Raw genomic sequence first — 19,956 nt, forward strand, 5'->3', positions numbered from 1 at the left:
TTTACATTACTGCATTAAGAAGATATGCACTTAACAGTCCATGCATTACAAACTAAGCAATATCTATCACCAAAGCATTTAACAATATCTTAATAAAAAGTTAGTTTTAATCTACCTGAGAGGTATCTTTCGTGATTTCCTCAGAGAAAACTCTTCCACAACGTATTCCAAATCCAAGTCTCGTAAGTCTGCATTCAATGGCCATAAAAGATAGCAAACTAAGATGTCTTTGGCACATTTCTGTGGTTTTATACTATTTCATTATTTTGCCTAACTGTCTTCTACACATGACTTCTGCATGCTTATATTTTCAATATTTTTACTCACCTCTAGATGTCCCTCCCAACAGCGCGGCAATGCATTTGGATTATTTATTAGATTTACTCGTTACGGTTAATCAGAATCAGAAGAGCTGTATTGCCAAGGGTGCTCCCATAAACAAGGAATTTTCTTTGGTGTTGGAAGCTTTTAATACAGATATTCAACAAAATGACAATACAATATAATAAGAAATAGAGTCTAAAAGATTCTAAAATATACATATATATATAAAATAAAAGACTTTGACAGAAAATGGGGGATAATAACACATAAGAGACATTGTACAGATTGCATGTACACTTGTGCAAATGGATAATGTTGTAATTATAGTGTTATATATATTGTATAAATAAAATGTACATATAATGAGGCACTATAGTGAACACTATAGGAGTAGTGCGAGTGGAATATTGCTCTTAAGGAGTAGTTATCTGTTTAGGAGGGAGATTTAATTCATCTTTTATTTCTGTGGAGTGGAGTTAATCAGCCAGGCCGGTCCTTTTAAAGTTTTTAATAGGCGTTTGTCAGGAACCAGACGAGTCAATCTGGACGAAAGACCTGCCGATGTGATTACTTACACTGCTAGACTCCAAAAAAAACATCAGGCCTGAAATGCACAATTTCACTTTGAATTTTTTCTCATCACTTGAGATTTTAACAGTAGCAAAGCGGTGCCTTTTCTCAGTTCGTCTCTTCCCTCGGTGGTTCTCTCCCCTTCTGTCTTTTTCCGTCTGTAAACACTTGCGTGTGTCCTGTGTGCAGACATGAATAAGTCTTGCAGAGCAAAGAGGACCGTCCTTTTTTTTACTCCCCAGAGTAATCCGTCAATCATATTTCACGTTCAGCATTGAAAAAGAATAAGAGAATCCCTGACGGATGGGCCAAAAAGGCTTCATTGATCTGCAGGGGCGGCAGGAACAGAATTTAAAGAGCACTGAAGCAGGCTTCCACACACCCAACGAGATCCAACGTCATATTGAGTTGAATCATTTCACAGTTCTCCGAAAAATGATCAAAATACTGCCGCTAAAACTTGTTACTTATGAGATCATAGAGGGTGTTAAATAGGGACATTTGACTGAGTTCCTTTGACGCCTTTAGCAGTCAAACCTCTATTGCATTTCTGAGATCGTCTGAGCTGTTAAATGTAATCCAGATTGAACACAAAGGGAGAACACAGCTAACAGTAATTAATATAAGATTTCCTGTCAGCGCAGTGAATCCTAATTATGTGGAAAAGAAATGACATTGAACAGTTTAACTACATCACGCATCGGCGGCTGTTACAGACCTACGATTTCAAAGGAAGTTCTCACACCAGGGAACAACTTTCCTGTCAAAAAGATACAAATCCCAGATCGTTGTTTCAAAAAATGATTGCAAATGAAACCCCCAGGCAACTACTTACAGAGATTCACCATCAACATGGCTCCGAAATTGCTTTGAAAGCACAAATCATACCTGGCAGGTCTCAGATCTCAGATCACCTAATAATGTATAAGACATTATGAATTGCATCCGCCAATCTCTATAACCAACTCTTGTCTTCTGACAAATATTTTCTGCATAACTATTATCATATGAATATTATGCTTTAGTAGCACTGCAAAACTAAACATGTCGAAAGATGGGTTTTCTGTTTAGGATCTACCCGGGGATGTAATGGTCAGCGATGAGATGCTTGGTAGGTCAGCTTTAGAAGTGAAGCACAGACACACACAATATGGACTGAAGGTTGAAAACGCAGTGGGAGGAACACTAAAGAAAGAGAAAATATGATCTGTCAGTCTGTTCAAAACAAAGCCGGGATTACCAGGGCTAAAACAGCACGGACTGCTTCAACCTCTATAACTTCTGCTGCCATAGAAACCTGCACAGTGGCCCTGGTCTTGGATTGTGAAGGATGCTTTAATAGACTCATGATGTGGATAATCCTAGCGGGTGGGAGTGTGTAAGTAATTCTATAAATGTCATTAAATTCACAAATCAGCTCCTCTTCCGGGACCTCTTTCATTTTAGGGACTGTATAATCAGCATGTCAGTCATAGATTTGGTAATTTCATTTTTAACTACAGAAACAGCACAACATTTTTTTTATTATACTTTGTTAGTGTTAAGAAATGATAGAATTAGTCCTATATTGTTATATGACTGCGACTGGTCATTCATCTTGTGTGGTTGTAGAACAGACGTCTTTTTCTAGCTTAGTTTCAATGTCTGGATGGACTGGAGAGGGGGCTTTGGATTTTGAATGTACGAGTATGTCTACAGCGTATCAAACATGTATTTCAAAAGTGCAGAGAAAATCCTGTTTTCCACGATATGGCCGCTTTAAAAGGGTTTTGTGTGGTGGATTTTTGTCAGTGTTTGGAGTCTCTCTGGTACCATCTGATGAGCTCAGGCAGATCAAAAAAAGAAGTAAGTGAAGTCGGTCATCAGATAACTTTATGACAGTTAATGAGATCAGTTATGAACTGACTTCCCTACCTGTAATTGCTGCTACTTTGTTATGAAGGCAAAGAACAGGATGCTCTTTATGTAATTGAAAAGATAAAATAGTTAACACCACTTAAACTTAAAGTTTTCTGTACTTCTACTGAGAACATTAGTGTTCAAGCAATTTTATCCTGTTCTCAAGCGATTAAAGCAAATCTGAACTCTGGACCTGATAATGCTTCCCCAGAACAACAAACAGACACATCCGCTGACCGTAGAGATGTTCGCCCTCCCAACTCATCAGCTTTAGATTTGACATGTAATCTCTCAACATGCTAAATGGCAGCAGTAATGTTGTAACGTTGAGCTTTTGATAAACAGCTGACGTGAGACTTTATCTTCATAGCTTAATAAAACTAGAGTAGTTCATAACTAAGTCTAATTTGTAAATATGCGAACAGACTATTCACGTTATTCCTCTAGGAATCACCTTGACATATTGAAAGTCAGTGGGTGCGATCTGCATCTGTGAATACAGCCTCTTCAGTGGCGTCTTTGAATGAGTTTTTCTCTCTTCTCACCATGTGTCCACTGGAAAGTCAGCAGGACGTTTAAAATAATACGATGTTGGGGCTTTTTTATAACACAATGGGATATTCTGCAGTACTTCAAAACAGTGCTTGTTATGAATGTAAAAGCTTAAATTTACTATTCAATCATTTTGGGCTGAGTCTGTACTCCTCGCAGCTCCCTACTGCACAAAAGTTAAACAGTTTTTGAATTTCCCCTGGAAAACCGAATTTGCGGCACTGCCTGTGAAATGCAGACTGAAGTCACCAATTTTATAATTGAGGACTAGGCTGGGGGGTTATTTTCTAAACGAAATATGTTTTTTAGTCTGTTGAGTCATTTGCCAAGGGAAATAAAACACCTCACCTCAAAATGCTACATGATTTGAGGACTCATTTGGGGTATTTCTGTACCCGATGAGCAATCATAATAGTGATGCTTTCCATTCACCAGATTCCTTTTCACCTCATTTAGTACGATTCCTATAGTAACAGGTGTTTTTGTTTCCTTTTCTTTGCATCGAAACAGTGGTCCTGAAGGAATCTTAAGCTTGTTTCCCTTTTTGTCTCTCACCTCATCCCATTGACCTCTGATTTAAAAATCCAACTGTAATTTTTCCTGGGGTTTATCCTCAGGTGTTTCAGTCACAGTAATCTGCACATTCTCTATTCAGCGGCAGGTCAGTGATGCCTAAGAGTGTTTGTGGATGTTCTGCAGGACCAAATGTGCGCGGAGGCAGATTGAAAACGAGTCGGAGCTCAATCAAGCCGAGGGCCTTGGAGAAATCTAGCCCTCCACCAAGGTCTCATTTATGCACAAGTGATGGATTTAACCGCAGTCTGGAGAAAGAGAGAGAGGAAAATTACATGCCTCTCATGTTTGTTTGTAACACCTGCAAGCTTCGCTTGCAAAATCAAATTTGCTCCTTTGTAATTCAGTGGCTAATGTCATGTCATACGCACATGTTTGATTGGAATCATTCCATGTTAGCAGCTGGAAAAGCGAGATGCAAATAGGCTGACCTGTGGTGTCGTATGGCCTGGCAAAAGGGCCTTTGACAGATTACACATTAACATTTGAAACGATAGTGAAGAAATCGCTCTTCACACTGTTCTCCTTTAGCCGAGACAATTACACAGTAGATTTCATGACGTGAACACTGATCTCGGTGTGGCCGCTGCATAGTAATTTCATTTCCAATGAATAGATATTGATCTATTTGTCATCTCTGAAATGCTAAAAGCATCACAATCAAATACGTGAAAGGCATTGAAGGAGAGGGATGGAATACACAATAAACCTGCTGAGTTGTGATATATATATGTGAGTGCTGGGGGGGCACATGAGTACTTTTACATGCAGATATTGGTTATACCATTCACAGAGAAACACAGAGCAGAGAAAACGCTGGACAGAGAGGAAGGAATCTGTGGTCTGTGACAAACATCTGTCACACAAAGGGATTTATCTGATTGGTTGGTCCAATATATCTCAGTCTGCTGTCGGCTGCTGGCAGTAAATTTATACCCTGGTGATCTGGTAATCTGAAGCCTTGCCTGCCACCAGGACAGTCGTATCTCACTCACTTCTGCCCTCGAATCGAAATTCCCAGCTGGGTAATAATTTTTGTGGGACGCTTGGTCAGGAGTGCTTTTGTTCCCTATAGTTTGATGCACTTGAAACACTGACCTGTGACATTTTGCTATCTTTACTACACAGATATCTTTACTATCTTTGCTATCTTTACTAGGACAGATATTGCAATGTTTGTGATAACCGGCTGGAAAATATGAGTAATATATTATTATAAGCAGCAGGATTATGGCACAGCTTTTATTTCTGTTTGACGCGAATGGTTACATTTATAATATAGGCACATTGTTTTAAGCCATGTGTGATCATCCATGAGAAAAACACTCAGGCTGGCGCTGAGCAGACAAATGCTGTTTTTAGGACAGATGGTTGTTGAAACCATGTTTAGAAAGCAGGTGAGAGGTGATTCATGAGGACTGGGTGTGTGAACACATTTAATGGAGACAGGCAGCTAAGATTAATAACAGGCGGTGAAGTAATGTGTGTTTTCCATTCTTTCTCTTTCTTTATTCATCAGCCTTCATCAAGCTTTGTGAATGGGATTAAACAAACCTGGTTTGGAGACTCGCCCTGTCATCTGCACCAGAAGTGGCCATAGAAATTTCCCTCAGCAATTAAAATCCAAAGACCCGGTCCAAGTGCCCTGAGCATCTTGATCAGATTCGAATAAATAGAAACATCTTTAGTAATAACTGATCTTGTCGATGTGGCTGCTGTGTTGGATTTAGTAATAGGAGTCAAACCATTTAACTAGAATAAAATGGCTGGAAACTTTTGTGATTGATTCTCAATGATTGTGTTTTAAGGTGCTTTGATAAATCGGTTTGCGGTGACTAGAAGAAAAGCTCCAAATTAATGCATTTAATGCATTTAATGCAATCTATAAGGCAATCTTTATACGCCATGGCCTATTTCTTCATAATACACAAGCATTCTGTCCCTTTGAAAAAAACAATAACCAAATTGTAATGAGCCAATTAATCTAGTATGTGTTGGATAATAAGATGCGGCCTATAGGTACATTATTCAATATAATTCATTTCACATTTACAATTAAATTTCTCTATTATTTAGAAATCATATCAAGTTGAAATTAGGGAGGAACCGTTACTATTTTTTAAAGACACGTGTACCGATATTTTTTTCTTTTACTCACCGATACCGATGCCCGTTACCGTTATGAGACTCATAAAATAGAACAAGTTTATAAATACAAACAGCTTAAACACATTAAGAAAAATTGAATACATTTATGTGATTGTCACAAACTTTCAAAGCAAATTTGACAACAAATGTCTTTCAGTTCTGTCACACGAGGTATCGGTCTTTTGTATCGGAGGATTTTTACGAGTACAAGTACATGAGCTTAGTACCGGGCACGATACCGATACCGGTGCATCCCTAGTTGAAATCATACATAGTTTCCTTCTACAATACAATGTATGACATCTATTTAGCATATTTTTTCATATATTTGTCAAATATTTTTTATATCCAATAACGAAAGTGACTTGCCTTACCACTCTCCCCTAAATATAGAGTGCTTTAGACACCAGTTACTTCTCAATATACCTGCATCACACAACCCGTCATCCATCTGAGACAGAACAGCATGAATTGACATATCTGCCTACTTGACAGGGTGGTTCAGTTAGAGGCATGTTAACTTTTCATCAGTCCGCTGGACTAGTAGGAAAGCATACCAGTTTTCGCCAAATTAAGAGTTCAATTGTCAGAACTTCATTGTCAATTTGCATTGGAGCACAATGACAGATGAAATGCTTTTTAACAGAAGCACTGCTTTTCCTGCTTTCATCAATCCTCTGTTATTTGTTTTTTACTCCGCAGTCCCCTTCTCCACCTCTCTTTCATCACTGCGCTCTTCCCCCTGCGTCCAGGCCTGTAGATCCCCACAGAGAGACAGACGTCTTCCACTTAATCTGCTGCTCTGTTTCTTGTTCAGATAAATTGGAAGCTTGTTTCTCTTGAGAGTTCTTTCCTGGAGGACGACACTGCCGACAGCATTGCAGCCGTACAAGCTCGGCAGAACATACTGGTGCACTGATTAGTGTGAATGTTTGAGGGGATGCTACAGGGTGAGGATGGGCGCTTGACGCTGCTCGATTAGCAGCAAGGGTCTTCACATGCAGTTAGTGAAGAAAGATCTCAACACCTCTTTTTTGTGCAGCTTCCTTTTACTTTGAATTGCAGATCTGTGTGTTTTTCATCCACCGATGATGGCTGTGAAAAATGTCCTTACCTCAAGGTGCAGATCAGGCTGGCCTTCATGCAAACGAATGAGTGGAGGAGAGTGTATTATTCACTATTTGTCAGTCTGACCTTCGTATTTTTCTTTTGTTAATGAGCGTTTTAACATGTTTCACTGTCGATTTTGTCGCTAAGTTCTACGGAAAGGAGGAACTTTAAAGGGGAATCATCCTCTCATAAATTAAGTGCTTATATGAATGGTTTACCGGTTGTTGGCGTGAGGGAACTTTATTTTTATGGCCCTATAAGAGAGTCTTTTGACATTTAATGGTCAGTTCTTTTCTGCATTCAGCCAACAGCTGGAAATAGATCCAGCGACCTCATCAATCTGTGATAGTGTTGATGTCCTTAAAGTGCTACTTTTTCATTTGAATACTTTTCATTTCATTATCTTTCCTACACTCACACATTAACACTCATAAAGGACTAATAACACTTTTGTTAAAGTTCATTATTATTCATTACTCATTCATCTTTATGTCTTTGTAGGAAAACCCCTACATGTGCAACAACGAATGTGACGCGGCCACAGACGAGCTGGCTCATCCCCCAGAGCTCATGTTTGACTTCGAGGGTCGCAACCCCACCACGTTCTGGCAGTCCACCTCCTGGAGAAAATACCCCAAAGCTCTGGCGGTCAACATAACACTTTCCTGGAACAAGACCATCGAGCTGACCGATGACATTGTCTTCACGTTCGAGTCGGGTCGGCCGGAGCAGATGGTTCTGGAGAAGTCTCTGGACTATGGACGTACTTGGCAGCCCTACCAGTTCTATGCTACCGACTGCCTTGACGCTTTCACTATGGAGCCTAAGACAGTCAAAGACATTACCCAACACACACTGCTAGATATTATCTGCACCGAGGAATATTCCAGAGGCTACGTGTGGAAGAATGACAAGACGGTACGCTTCGAAGTCAAAGACCGCTTCGCGCTGTTCGCCGGGCCTAAGCTGCACAATATGGCATCGCTGTATGGACAACTGGACACCACCAAGAACCTGAGAGACTTTTTCACCATCACCGACCTGCGCATACGTCTCCTCAGACCTGCCACTGGCGCCACCATGGTGGATGAGAACAACCTTTCAAGATACTTCTACGCCATCTCTGACATTAAAGTACATGGAAGGTAAGACGTCTGGATGATTCATGTGTCTCGGTTGATTTTGCATTCGGATTTTGAATGGAGATTGCCCTCAGCTATTTTCCTAACCATGTTTTCCATCTATCCACATCGAGAGGCAGGCTAGATATACTTTCTTTTACGTTTTTAGGGGTATCTTTTCTAGTTCCTTACAAAGTAACAGTTTTGCAAAGCTATTGCACGCTAAGTGTTTTTCAACAGCTTTCCAAAATATGCATCCTCAATTGACACTCAAGACTGTGAAATTCGCCGTTCAGAGACCCGTTCTAAAAACAGGAGTTCATTCTCTAATTAATCACCTCAATCTCACCTCTCACCTATGCATGCTCATCTCTTTTGGTTGTAACGGGGTGAAAAGATGAAGTTCAGCAACTGTCGCTGTTTCATTTGAGTGTCAAAGGTCAAAAATGAATTTGTTGTTTTAGCAGAAACATTTATTTAATTAAATTGTTTTATATTCAGCTGTGTAACTTTGTTTTGAAAAGTGGTGGGGACAAAGACGACAGAAACAATCCTTTAATCAATTGTTTCTGTAATAACTCGTGGGGAATATTTATCATACATAGTGGGTGGTCCGTCCATTGGCTACTCCACTTTTCGACTTCAGCTCTCACAGTATGTGGTTCTCACATCATTTGTGAGACATTTGGGGAAGGTCACTGGCTGTTATGGTGCATTACACTTAAAAACAGTTTATTCCCATGACAACAAATGTCACTTGTTCATTGGTTTATGCGTTTTTGGGCTTGAATACTGGATGCACAAGCAAGCGGTGCGAGGGCGGATGATGCAATTTACATACTGTCCGCGTTTCTAGAGTTGCGGCTCTCTGTCTTCCACAAATGTAACTACGAGTGTGAGCAACAGGAGATGGTTGAGAAAGATGTGCATCCTGAATTTTCCATGAGATTTATTCAAAGTTTGCTTTATTGTCAATTCTGCCACATCTACAGTACATACATATAGAGGATTGAAATTGCGTTACTCTCAGACCCACGGTGCAGACAAATAACAGTACACAAAATAATACAGACTGGTTCTATTTCAAAATAACAATAATTCAAAAATGCTTTACCCAGGGTTAACACAGTTATTGGGTGTTTTAGCATGGCAGAAGTATTATACTGACCAGGATCTTTTTAGTAGGGAATTGAACTACAGATTATAAAACATTAAAAAAAGGAAAGCAAAGATAGGCAAATTCCCAACCTGATCTCACAAGAATTTGTAGCTATTTTGATGTGGATTATTCATATTTATTATTTATTATTAGTTTAAAAAAAACTTCCCATAACCCCACCACTAAACCTAATGTAACTGCAAAAGCAACTAAAACATACAATAAGATTTTACAAATTGATACGAATTAGCCACCTCGTAAACTAGTTCCAGTGAGATTGCGTTAAAACTCCACATCAGATTGCAAAAATAGGTGTGTGTTACACTTGTGTGTGAATGTTGCCAAACTTCTTAGTGATGATGACGACTGATCACAGCAGGCTGTAAATCTTACTTTAAAACTCCCTCAAGCTGTGTTCCTAATGTGACACATCGAGGATTGGTGAGTGTCAGATCTGACAGATATTTATGAAAGCATGACCCTACGTCTTGATTCTGACAAGGTGATCCAGAGTTCAGAACTGTATTCGTTGTTGTGGGGTTTTCCTTCAGAAACTCCCTGTCATAGAAAATCAGGATTCATCTCCTACTATATGCTCACAGCAAGTGTACGCTTCTTCACCCCATGAAATGTGTTTTTGCCTGGCTGTGCATGCGCCACCAGACTCTGGCGGAAGCCGAATGACCCCAAGCGCAGGACCTCTTGATCGCTGAAGAGATTTGGTCTATATTGGGACGAAACAAAGGAAGGCTACTGTAAGTAGGTCAGCAAAATGAAAGAAACTGGTGGAGAATATACACTTCAAAGTTGCATACTTGAAGGGATAGTTCACCCAAAAATGAAACTTTTGTCTTCAAGTTGTTTCAACACTGTATAAAAGTCTTTGTTCTTTTGAACACAAAAGATGATATTTTGAAGAATGTGGCAAACTAAACCATTCTGGGGCACCATTGTAGTTTGCTTCCCTCCTAGGGAAGTCAATAGTCCACTAGAACTGTTTGCTTGCTAACATTTTTCCAAATATCTTTCTATATGTATTGTAAAGCAACGCAATACACACAGGTTTGGAACAACTTGAGGGTTGGTAAATGATGATAGAATTTTTCTTTTTGGGTGAACTACCTTTGTTGTGTGCATTTAGGGTATATTATTAATAGAAGTAACTATGAATAATAGGTAAAAGTAAAAGTATTGTAGTAAGTAAAAAATAGTAAGTAAAAATAGTAGTAAGTAAATAGTTTAAATCGAAATCTATATTAAAATGAAGTGGGCATATTATTTATGTGAAAAACAGCTGGAAAGAAAATAAGGTTGTGCTTTTTAAATCTAAAGTAGATCTGTATTGCTGAAAGCTCTGGTTTTGCTGATGCAGGCTGATGCAGACATTGTTCTTCAAGGAAATATTATTGGTCCAAAATTTGCAACAATGTTTTTGGTCTGCATCCCCAGATTTTCACAACCCAAAGATATTCAAACGCACAGGCTGTAAACCCAGATATCTGTTGATTAAAATGTAGGAAGTGTACAAAAGCTAGCCGACATGGACTACAAATCCAATTCCAATATTAAAAACTGCACGCAACACCCTGTCTTTTCATATCGTTCCCCCTTTCTTTCTATTTCCCTTTCATTCTATTCCTCATTCCCCCTCCATCTGTGTGTTGATCAATAGAGTGTAATTAAAGGAGGGATGAAGCAGGCTCCTGAAGGAACACCATCGAATCAAACTCAGTCTCCTCTGACACACTGCTGGCCCTCACTCATTCTGATGTATCATGTATGCATTATACATCAGCTCTCTCACTTTATCCACCATAGCCTCTGTAGGAGAACCGAAGACTCTTGCTGTTCCTGGTTCAGCTTGCAGTGAAGACAAAGAAGAGTGTAAATGTCTGATATTAAAGTCAAGTCTGCAAGGCAATGTCTCATCAATAATGTGAATCATAACTATTTTTTGATGATTGACATGACTTTATATTCTAAATGAGGACAGAAATTGAATGATCAAATATTTCAAGCAGTACCAAACAGTGTAGTGAATTATTAACATATAGCCAAACATGACATGTTGTGTGTCTGGGTCTTATTTCTTTATCCCAAAACCACCTTTCATAGGAGGGACCAGAACTGTTTATAGCACAATAGGTTCCTAATTGGCAATTGGGTCTGTTTAGCCCCTCTCTATATTGGACAGATGGGTGTCACTGCACATTGACCAGTCGCAATTGATTATCCCATCGAACAGTTCCATTGATTATGTCTGAACAGATTGAGTTCTGCCATTTTATTGAAAGCAAACAAAGATATATATCAAAACTTGACAGTATTAGATCAGCGTGGATTTAAAGCTGCATTTCCCACATTAACGCAAAATCTTGGGATATAACAATGTTTCCTTGCAGTCTATAAAAAATGAGCAAACTTGTTCTAGAAAGATGTCCGATGTTTCAAATGTTTTGTTAACAGTGCAAAACCGTAGCATTTTTAGTTAGGCCCGGATACAGTCGTCTCCCCAGAGGATCGATGATACAGTGATTGATCGTTTAATTGCGGTCCTTCTTGGCTGCTCGGATGGGCAGTCGCTCGCCAAGCAGTCAATGTGTTTTTCTCTTTTCCTTTTTTCCGGCCTGCTTGGCCCGTGCTGAGGCCAGGAACCGTTGGACAGATAATCTATTTGTGCTAATTTCAAGATTCACCCCACACCCCGCCTCCCTTCCTGAATAAGTCATTCCGCTCTGTATCTTCCTCTTGCCATCTCGTGTGCTGCGCTCTGCACTTCAGCTCCTCCACATCAGCACATTTCAATGGTCTAGTCATCTGATGTTTCAGCAGTCTTCTGTTCCACATGCTCTTCCTCCACAAAACTTAATCTAATCATGTTATAGCCTCCCGGCCTCTGATTGCGGTCCAATTTGCATCACTGTGATTTTGTTGAAAGTGTTTGGTTTAGTTTTTGTAGCACAGTGGTAATCGTTTTAGCGTATGCTTTTGAAGAACCGATCCGAAGATGGGTTTAGATGTATTTTGTTTGACCTCTCGTACCATTGACTACGGATCAGGAAGCTGCTGCCCAGGCAGTTCATCTGAGACGTGGTGTACGTGCGCGTGTGTTTCTACTGTTGAGTAACAGAATCGGAGGACAGAGATCTAAATGATGAAGTGTAATTACACACCCAATTGATTCTGGCACCTCATTCATCATCCAGTCATCATGTTATTCACAATTGCTGTTTCCACTTGTCAGCCTAGCTACTAAAACAATTTAATGTGTAAAAACACACAGGTGACCCAGCAGATACATCGATGTCATCACTCGACAATTCCTGAAACCAACTCTTCAGAATTTATAGCTCCTATTCTCAGTCTCTCAGAATCCGTCTAAATCGGAAATTGTGTTAGAAATCATCTCGTCCCCCCAATTATTTTTTGTATGTTAGGATTGTTTACATCCCAAAGATGTGTAAATAAATAAACTGTGGAATGCAGTTTATTTGTTTATTTTTGTAACTCTCTCCATGATTAATAAGCACATTTAGTTTTTCTATTGCCTGCATCTGCTTATTTATGTCCACGTCTGCCTGAATTCTCACCCTAATTATGAAACATCTTCTGCAAGACCAGTGTTCTTCCTCATCACTCATCTCACTAGTTTTTGTAGCACAGTGGTAAAACACAAACATATGCACATTTTTTTGTTTTTTTCAAATGCTTTTAGAACCATACTTTTCTTTATACAAATTAAAAAAGCCAATATTTAGATGTTCACACAATGTAGATTTGGAGCTTGTTATTGGAGCTTGTTGCTAGAAATTGATTATTTGAAATCAGCTCCTTTTTCACTTATATTTTATAGGTTTAGTTACATTTTGTTTATTGATGAGGATAGTTTGAATAGTTACACATATCATCAATTTCTCATCTTGATATGTGTTTCTGATTGAAAGCTTGATAATATGTTAAAAAAAAATGTATAGCATCTGTCTATGCATAAAGTGCAGTTAAAATGGCTTTAAGTAAGATTATAGAAACAGTGTAGAATGATGTCATAAAAAGAGATGAGACAAGGAAGATGAAAAATTAATACATTGTGATGCTTTACAATATATTATGATGTTTTATAATAATATTACAATTAATAATAACAAATGTTAATAATAATAATACTACTAATAATAAATAAATGTTGTTGGTCTTATTATTGTTGTTATTATTATTATATTATAGATATTATACTAATATAATACTTAATATATTTATATATAATATATTTGATCATTAATAATTAGCATTATTATATGCATACTTAATAATTAATATATGAACAATAATAATAATATATAATACAATTCTGTTGTTGCTGTTGTTATTAATTATTAATATTTTATTCTTATTAACATTATTATTTATTATTAAAAAAGCAGTTTTAAATGATTTAACCATCAAAAAAGCCACTTGTTCGTTAATAATGACTCTTGTTTGACAACTTAAGTATTTTTCTTTAGCTCATTATCTCTGTTCTTTAGCAGCACGGGTAACATCACTCAAAGATATAAAAGGATACACCTGCCTTCTAAGTCTGTTGCCAACTGCAGAAACCATTTCAATAAGTCACCATCAGAAACACGGACGCTCCAAACGTCCGGAAAATCTCTCATTCCTTCTATTTGTCTTTCTTATCGTATTTTTCGCTGTCTCCCCTGACCTCCGCACTCTTTTTAACTTATTTACGGATAACAGATATGCTTGTTGGTTCTTCGCTGTCTGTGGTTTTCCTCCAAGGCTGTATCACATATTGCCTAGCACTTCTTGTCGGAGCTAATGGGGCTCACTGCTCTGTCTCTCTCAAGCATCGCCTCCCCATAATAAGACACCTCCTGCTTTAAGAGTCTCTCAAGCAGTGCACCTGCATACCATGCAGGAAGTAAAAAATGAAGAGGAGTGGAGGGAAAGAGAGAGGGAGAGAAATATATATATGTATATATATAGAGAGAGAGAGAGAGAGAAATAAAGAGAGAGGGAGAGCCGGAAATATGGCAAATAAAAGCGAAAAGCACAGTATCTGGGCAGCCCAGCTGCCAGGTCCCAGATGTAAGTGTGTGGTGTGCTAGGCTGATATGCGTGACTGACATGCTTGGTCTGGGTTATTCCAAGTGCATGTTTAATTAGCTTGTATGCTGTTTGTTTGTCAAGCCAATTGATTTGATAAATTATGAAGGAGCAATTTATGATGGCAAACTAAACACAGACTCCACCCTTGAGGAGCACATCACACCGTTTTGCAGCCAAGAATTGAGGACTTCAATGAGCTGCCGTCTGTCACCAGCTCTTATTTACATAAATTTATTTGGTGTGTGTGTGTATGTGTCAGTGTTAGTTGATTAAACAAGGTTATGAAACCATGGCGAGGCTGTCTATGCTGTCTATCACCTAATATATAGCATATACACAAATCACATAAAGATAGAGAGAGAGACTCTGATTTATCTATATGCTGTATATGATATATATGAAGAGTTTGGTTCCAAAATGAGATAACTCCGATTTTAAAATGTTTCAAAAATCATGTTTTTTTATTGTGCATTTCAATCAACATCAATCAAACGGCAGTTGGTTTGTATTGATTTAAGATATAAAAAAATACAGCTAACTAAAACAATATTATTTTTACAAATTTTAAAAACGTTATCTCATTTTGAAACCAAACTCTTCATATATATTTACCGTACAGTATGTATGTATGTTCCACATGGGGTGACGTTTAGGTTGATGCATTATTAAATACACACACACACACACACAGATACTATTCAAGTTTTTAAGAAAAAACAACATAAAAATATACATTATCATTATTAAATGTGGCAATTGAAATTTTTCCTTTTTCAGCTTCGCATTGTTGCAAATCTATACCACAATAACACATAATGACAAACTTCAAAAATGCCAGGCCTGAGCAGCCAGCAGTCCAAGTAAACATGCAGATAATTATTTTACCTGGTTGACATTGAGTAAGGAAAACAGCCGACTGCTCAGACTTATCAATAATGTAGCAATCTAGCAGAAACCGAGAAATGCAGCATTTTTCCGTGAAGAGCATGTTGTGTCTTTTGAGAGTTTGCTTACTGACTGAGCACTGTGTTAATGATAACATGCTGAACGTTTGGATGCCTCTAGACACTCTTACTGATTACCAGCAGTCTGCCTGATCCAGCACATTCAGTTTCAGAAGAGACAGACCATAGCCTAGAGGGTGTTGGCAGGCGAGTCGGCCTGTTTTGCTGTGCACTTTTTGACCCTTCTAAAACAATATGCCCTATTAAGACTGAAGACAGCTGTTGTTTCAAAGCTGTTTCAAAGCGTCCGAAACCAAAAATATTTTCTCTTGCGCGTTTGGAATAATATAGTTTAATGTATTATTTGGGCCGGTCAAATGATTAATCGCGAATAATCGCATCCAGGACTCAAGACCCAAGACTGGTTGCCCACTGGAGCTAAGCAGGGCTGAGCCTGGTCAGTACCTGGATGGGAGACCTGCTGGGAAAACTACCTTGCTACTGGAAGAGGTGTTAGTGAGGCCAGCAGGGAGTGCTCACCCTGTAGTCAGTGTGGGTCATAAAGCCCCAGTATAGTGACGTTGGATACTAAACTGTCAAAAAGCACCGTCTTTTGGATGAGTCATCAAACCGAGGTCCTGACTCTCTGTAGTCATTGACAAGAGTAGGGGTGTAACCCCCACATCCTGGCCTAATTCACCCATTCGCTCTATACATCTTTACCTCCTAATCATCCCGATATGTACTTAGCGTTGTAATTTATAAGCGTTGTAAATCTGTCTCCTCTCCACCAATAAACTGGTGTGGTGGGCGTAATATGGCTGCCGTCGCATCATCCAGGTGGATGCTGCACATTGGTGGTGCTAGAGGAGATTTACCCCTTCCATGTAAAGCATTTTGAGTACCCAAGAAAGCGCTATATAAATGTAACAAATTATTATTATTATACTGTATATGTGTGTGTACTGTGCATATTAATTTTATACTTGTAAAATGAACATTTATATAAGAAACATTTATTCTGGATGCGATTAATCGTGATTAATCGTTTGAGTATTATATAGACGTACTGTAATGTTTGCAAGGCAAAATCCCCATACCCAGAATACCATTAAGTTGCGTCTATAAAAAGTTACCTTCAATGTTTTATTTCAAATAAAAATAAAATCTATGTAAATGTGCTTTTGTAGTAATGTTCATTTCTTAGGTCGACTTATTGACGGTACATGGACTAATGTAGCATTTACCATTTTTGAGTCATTTTGTCAATTGAGATACTTTTGACGTTCGAATGTGAACGAAATGGCGGCTGTATTTATTTCATTTTCTCTTTTAAGTACGGATTAAATATTTTAATCTACAAAACAGGAATTTAGGTATAAACTGTGCTATAGAAGTAAAATGTAGGATTACATAGACAATTAAATACAGCCAGTGTGACCAGTGATTCATGCATATTTGTAAAAGTGTTGTGATGCTTTGGGGATTAGCATATTATTTTAGTTTGTGTGCATGCGTGCGTCACGTGTATGTGTGTGTGTGTGCGTGTGTGTGTCTGAATCTCTGTTTAGAGCCATATTTCTCTCTCCCGATCACGAAGACTTCCTCCTGAGTTGAGCTTATTTGCATTCCACTCACTCATACTATTTCTGTCTGTGTCTCTTTCTCTTTATCTCTTTCTGACCTGATTGCTCACAAATGGCACAGCCCTTATTCTGTTCCTCCTCATTTACAGGATGCACATGTGTGTAATCACAACACAAATGGATTAATTATGTGTCTTTCAGAGTCAAGTGCAGATAAAACAAACACATGCAGACATTGTAATTCAGTTTCTAATCGACACTTTGGGTAAGCAATCTGCACATCCTGAATGAAAATGTTGCTTGCCACAAACTCTTACAGATTTGCATATACACAAACAGCATTGCGTACACACACATGCACACACACATATATACACACAGCTTAGCACCGTAAACAGGGATGAAACCGAGGTGATGGAGGGATTTTAACAGTGCAAAGCCACACTGTTACCCCGGAAAAGGCTGATCCCATTTAGAGGTTCCAACAAAATCCCCATTCCATTCAGAGCCATTGACTGGAATAAAGCTATTAGCTCCCTACAGATTAGCACTGTAAGGCAATAATTATTATGTAAATGTGTCAAAAGCATGGCTAACTTTGTCATTTCTTTCTGATGAGGAAAGTTTGGACTGTCATTAGCATTCTTGTTTTGTACAAAGTTCTCCGTCCTCTTTTAAGGTAATTGACGGCTTTGTACTCACTGCCCTAAGCAGGTAATAAGTCACACATAATTTTATCTTAATTATTTTTCCTAGACATATATGAGGAAAGTAAATTTAAATATTTAAGTCTTCAGCATCTCAGATATTTTTCCTAAGAAAAGATGCAGAAATCAAACGAATGTTTCAAATCAGTCTTATACAGTATATATATAAAAATAATATTTTGTTTGGTATAATAATGTAATACCGTATTATATTGATGTATATATATTTGTTTCAATATAAAGTTGAAACAAATGAAATTGATCCAAATCCAGATTATTTTACATTTACAATTTTGTAGCAACATACACATAATGTATTTTAATAATTGTCTTTGTTTTTACTTATATTAAGCAATTTTCCAAAGAAACATGTAAGACTGTTTCAATGAAACTCAACATCAAATCCCATTTGCTAAGAAAGTGCAACCTCTGAGCAATAAAATTCTTTTATGTTATATAAGAGACACGTTTCCATATATATATCTTTTTGTATCACTTTTATATAAATATATAAGTAAATCTATTCTGTTTTATTTTATTTTATGTTATTATTTTATTTATTTTTATTTGCCATCCTTGTTTGTTTTCCTTTTTCCATTTGGTTAATAGCTCATATTATGCATTCATATGCTTGACCCTATTTATTAGTTTGCTGGGGTGTTGGGCAGCTGGTCACTCATAATGTGCTGACAGATATCTATGAATAATCCCTTCATTGACCTCACCTTCACTCAACATCTCTGTCTCTAATAACACCGCCCCAAACCATCTGACACACACACACACACTGTATGAAAGAACGGCTGTGTGTATTCTATGTCATCCTGCTTTAGATCAATGACAAGTCACAATTCAGTCATCCATACGAGGGAATCTTTCACATGCATTATGAACATTTTTCACAATATTCTGAAGATTAAGGCAAAAATGCATGAGATGTTTTAATCTTGCTCTAAAGAGATGCCTGTTGTGTTAGACAGATGAAGGAAAGCAGAGCACTGTAGGCTTCCTATCACAGACTGACCTCTAACCCCCGACACATCTGTGCGGTTAAGGCTGACTCTGATGATGGATTAACAGTCTTTAATCACAGCGTCTGGGGAGAATTTGGCAATCTGAGCAAGGCCAATTCACCGGCCCCATACAGCCATGCATCATTACAACACATACCCTCTGAACCCCCTATGCCTCCCTCAGACCAGACACATTAAGATTTAAATGCATCCCTCATCTGCCAGACTACACAGCAATCGAAGAAGGTTACGAACCCTTGTTTTTCTAGAATGATAATACTGAAGTGCAAGCTGTTAGCTGCAGTGGTGAGTAAAGGACAAGAAACAAGACAACAGATTGTCTGTGTATAGCCACAGAGTTTTGTTTAAGACGAATTCCCACAGAGATTCTCCATCAGAGAGGGCTGTGTCACCCTATAGTCATGGCAGGCATGTGGTGAGCTCGCCTGTCAGGCTTATAAGGGCTTTTCTGTTGCTTGTGCTGTGAGATGCTTTGTAAACCAGAGATGAGCTCTGCAGATGAATTGATTTTCAGAATCTTCCTCTTCGTGTTTTGAAACATTTGCAATGTTTTTCCACCAAGGGTAAAGTTGTCAAATTGTGCAAACATTCAAGAAACACCCATTTTCTGTCAGCCTGGTAGAGCAATTTTACAAGATCTGATTGGATGGTTTTCGGCTAGAAATACTTCGGGGTGGTTTCCTGTACAGGGTTTAAGACTAATCCAAGACTAAAATAAATGTTAGCGCTGTCTAAACTGAAAACCGTTTGCACTGACATATCTTAAAATATATCAGTGCCATTGTTTTGTTTCAAAATGCATGCTTGTGAAAACTATTCAAATGTCTTAATTTTCAGTCCTAGTCTTGGTTTAATCTAATCCCTGGCGGAAACTGCAGCTATGCGTACACATTGTGTTTTTGTTTTTTGAACGTCATTGTTATCTCATTTTATATCTGCCCTTAACATTTAGGGGAGGGTTCTCACAACCCTTTCGTGAATGTGCTTTTCAATTTTATTTATTTTAAATGATCTAAATATATCAGATTTATATAGCAGCCTATTGATCCATTTTATTAAACTGGTTCTCTGTACCTGGAAATCCAGCAAATAGAGTGTGTGCAAGGTTTTAATCAAATTC

At 38.2% G+C, this 19,956-nt stretch overlaps 1 protein-coding gene across 5 annotated transcripts in view; it reads left to right on the forward strand.

Moving 5' to 3' along the window:
- ntng1a (netrin g1a) overlaps positions 1 to 19,956 on the forward strand; it is a 77,099-nt gene that overhangs the window by 29,124 nt on the left and 28,019 nt on the right. For all 5 annotated transcript variants that reach the window (XM_056737743.1, XM_056737745.1, XM_056737742.1 and 2 more), the window contains exon 3: positions 7,678 to 8,321. In XM_056737743.1, the coding sequence (XP_056593721.1) occupies positions 7,678 to 8,321 (644 nt within the window). The remainder of the gene's footprint in view (positions 1 to 7,677; positions 8,322 to 19,956) is intronic.

The sequence above is a fragment of the Triplophysa dalaica genome, chromosome 23 (genome assembly GCF_015846415.1).
Source record: "Triplophysa dalaica isolate WHDGS20190420 chromosome 23, ASM1584641v1, whole genome shotgun sequence".
NCBI classification, from domain to species: Eukaryota; Metazoa; Chordata; class Actinopteri; order Cypriniformes; family Nemacheilidae; genus Triplophysa; species Triplophysa dalaica.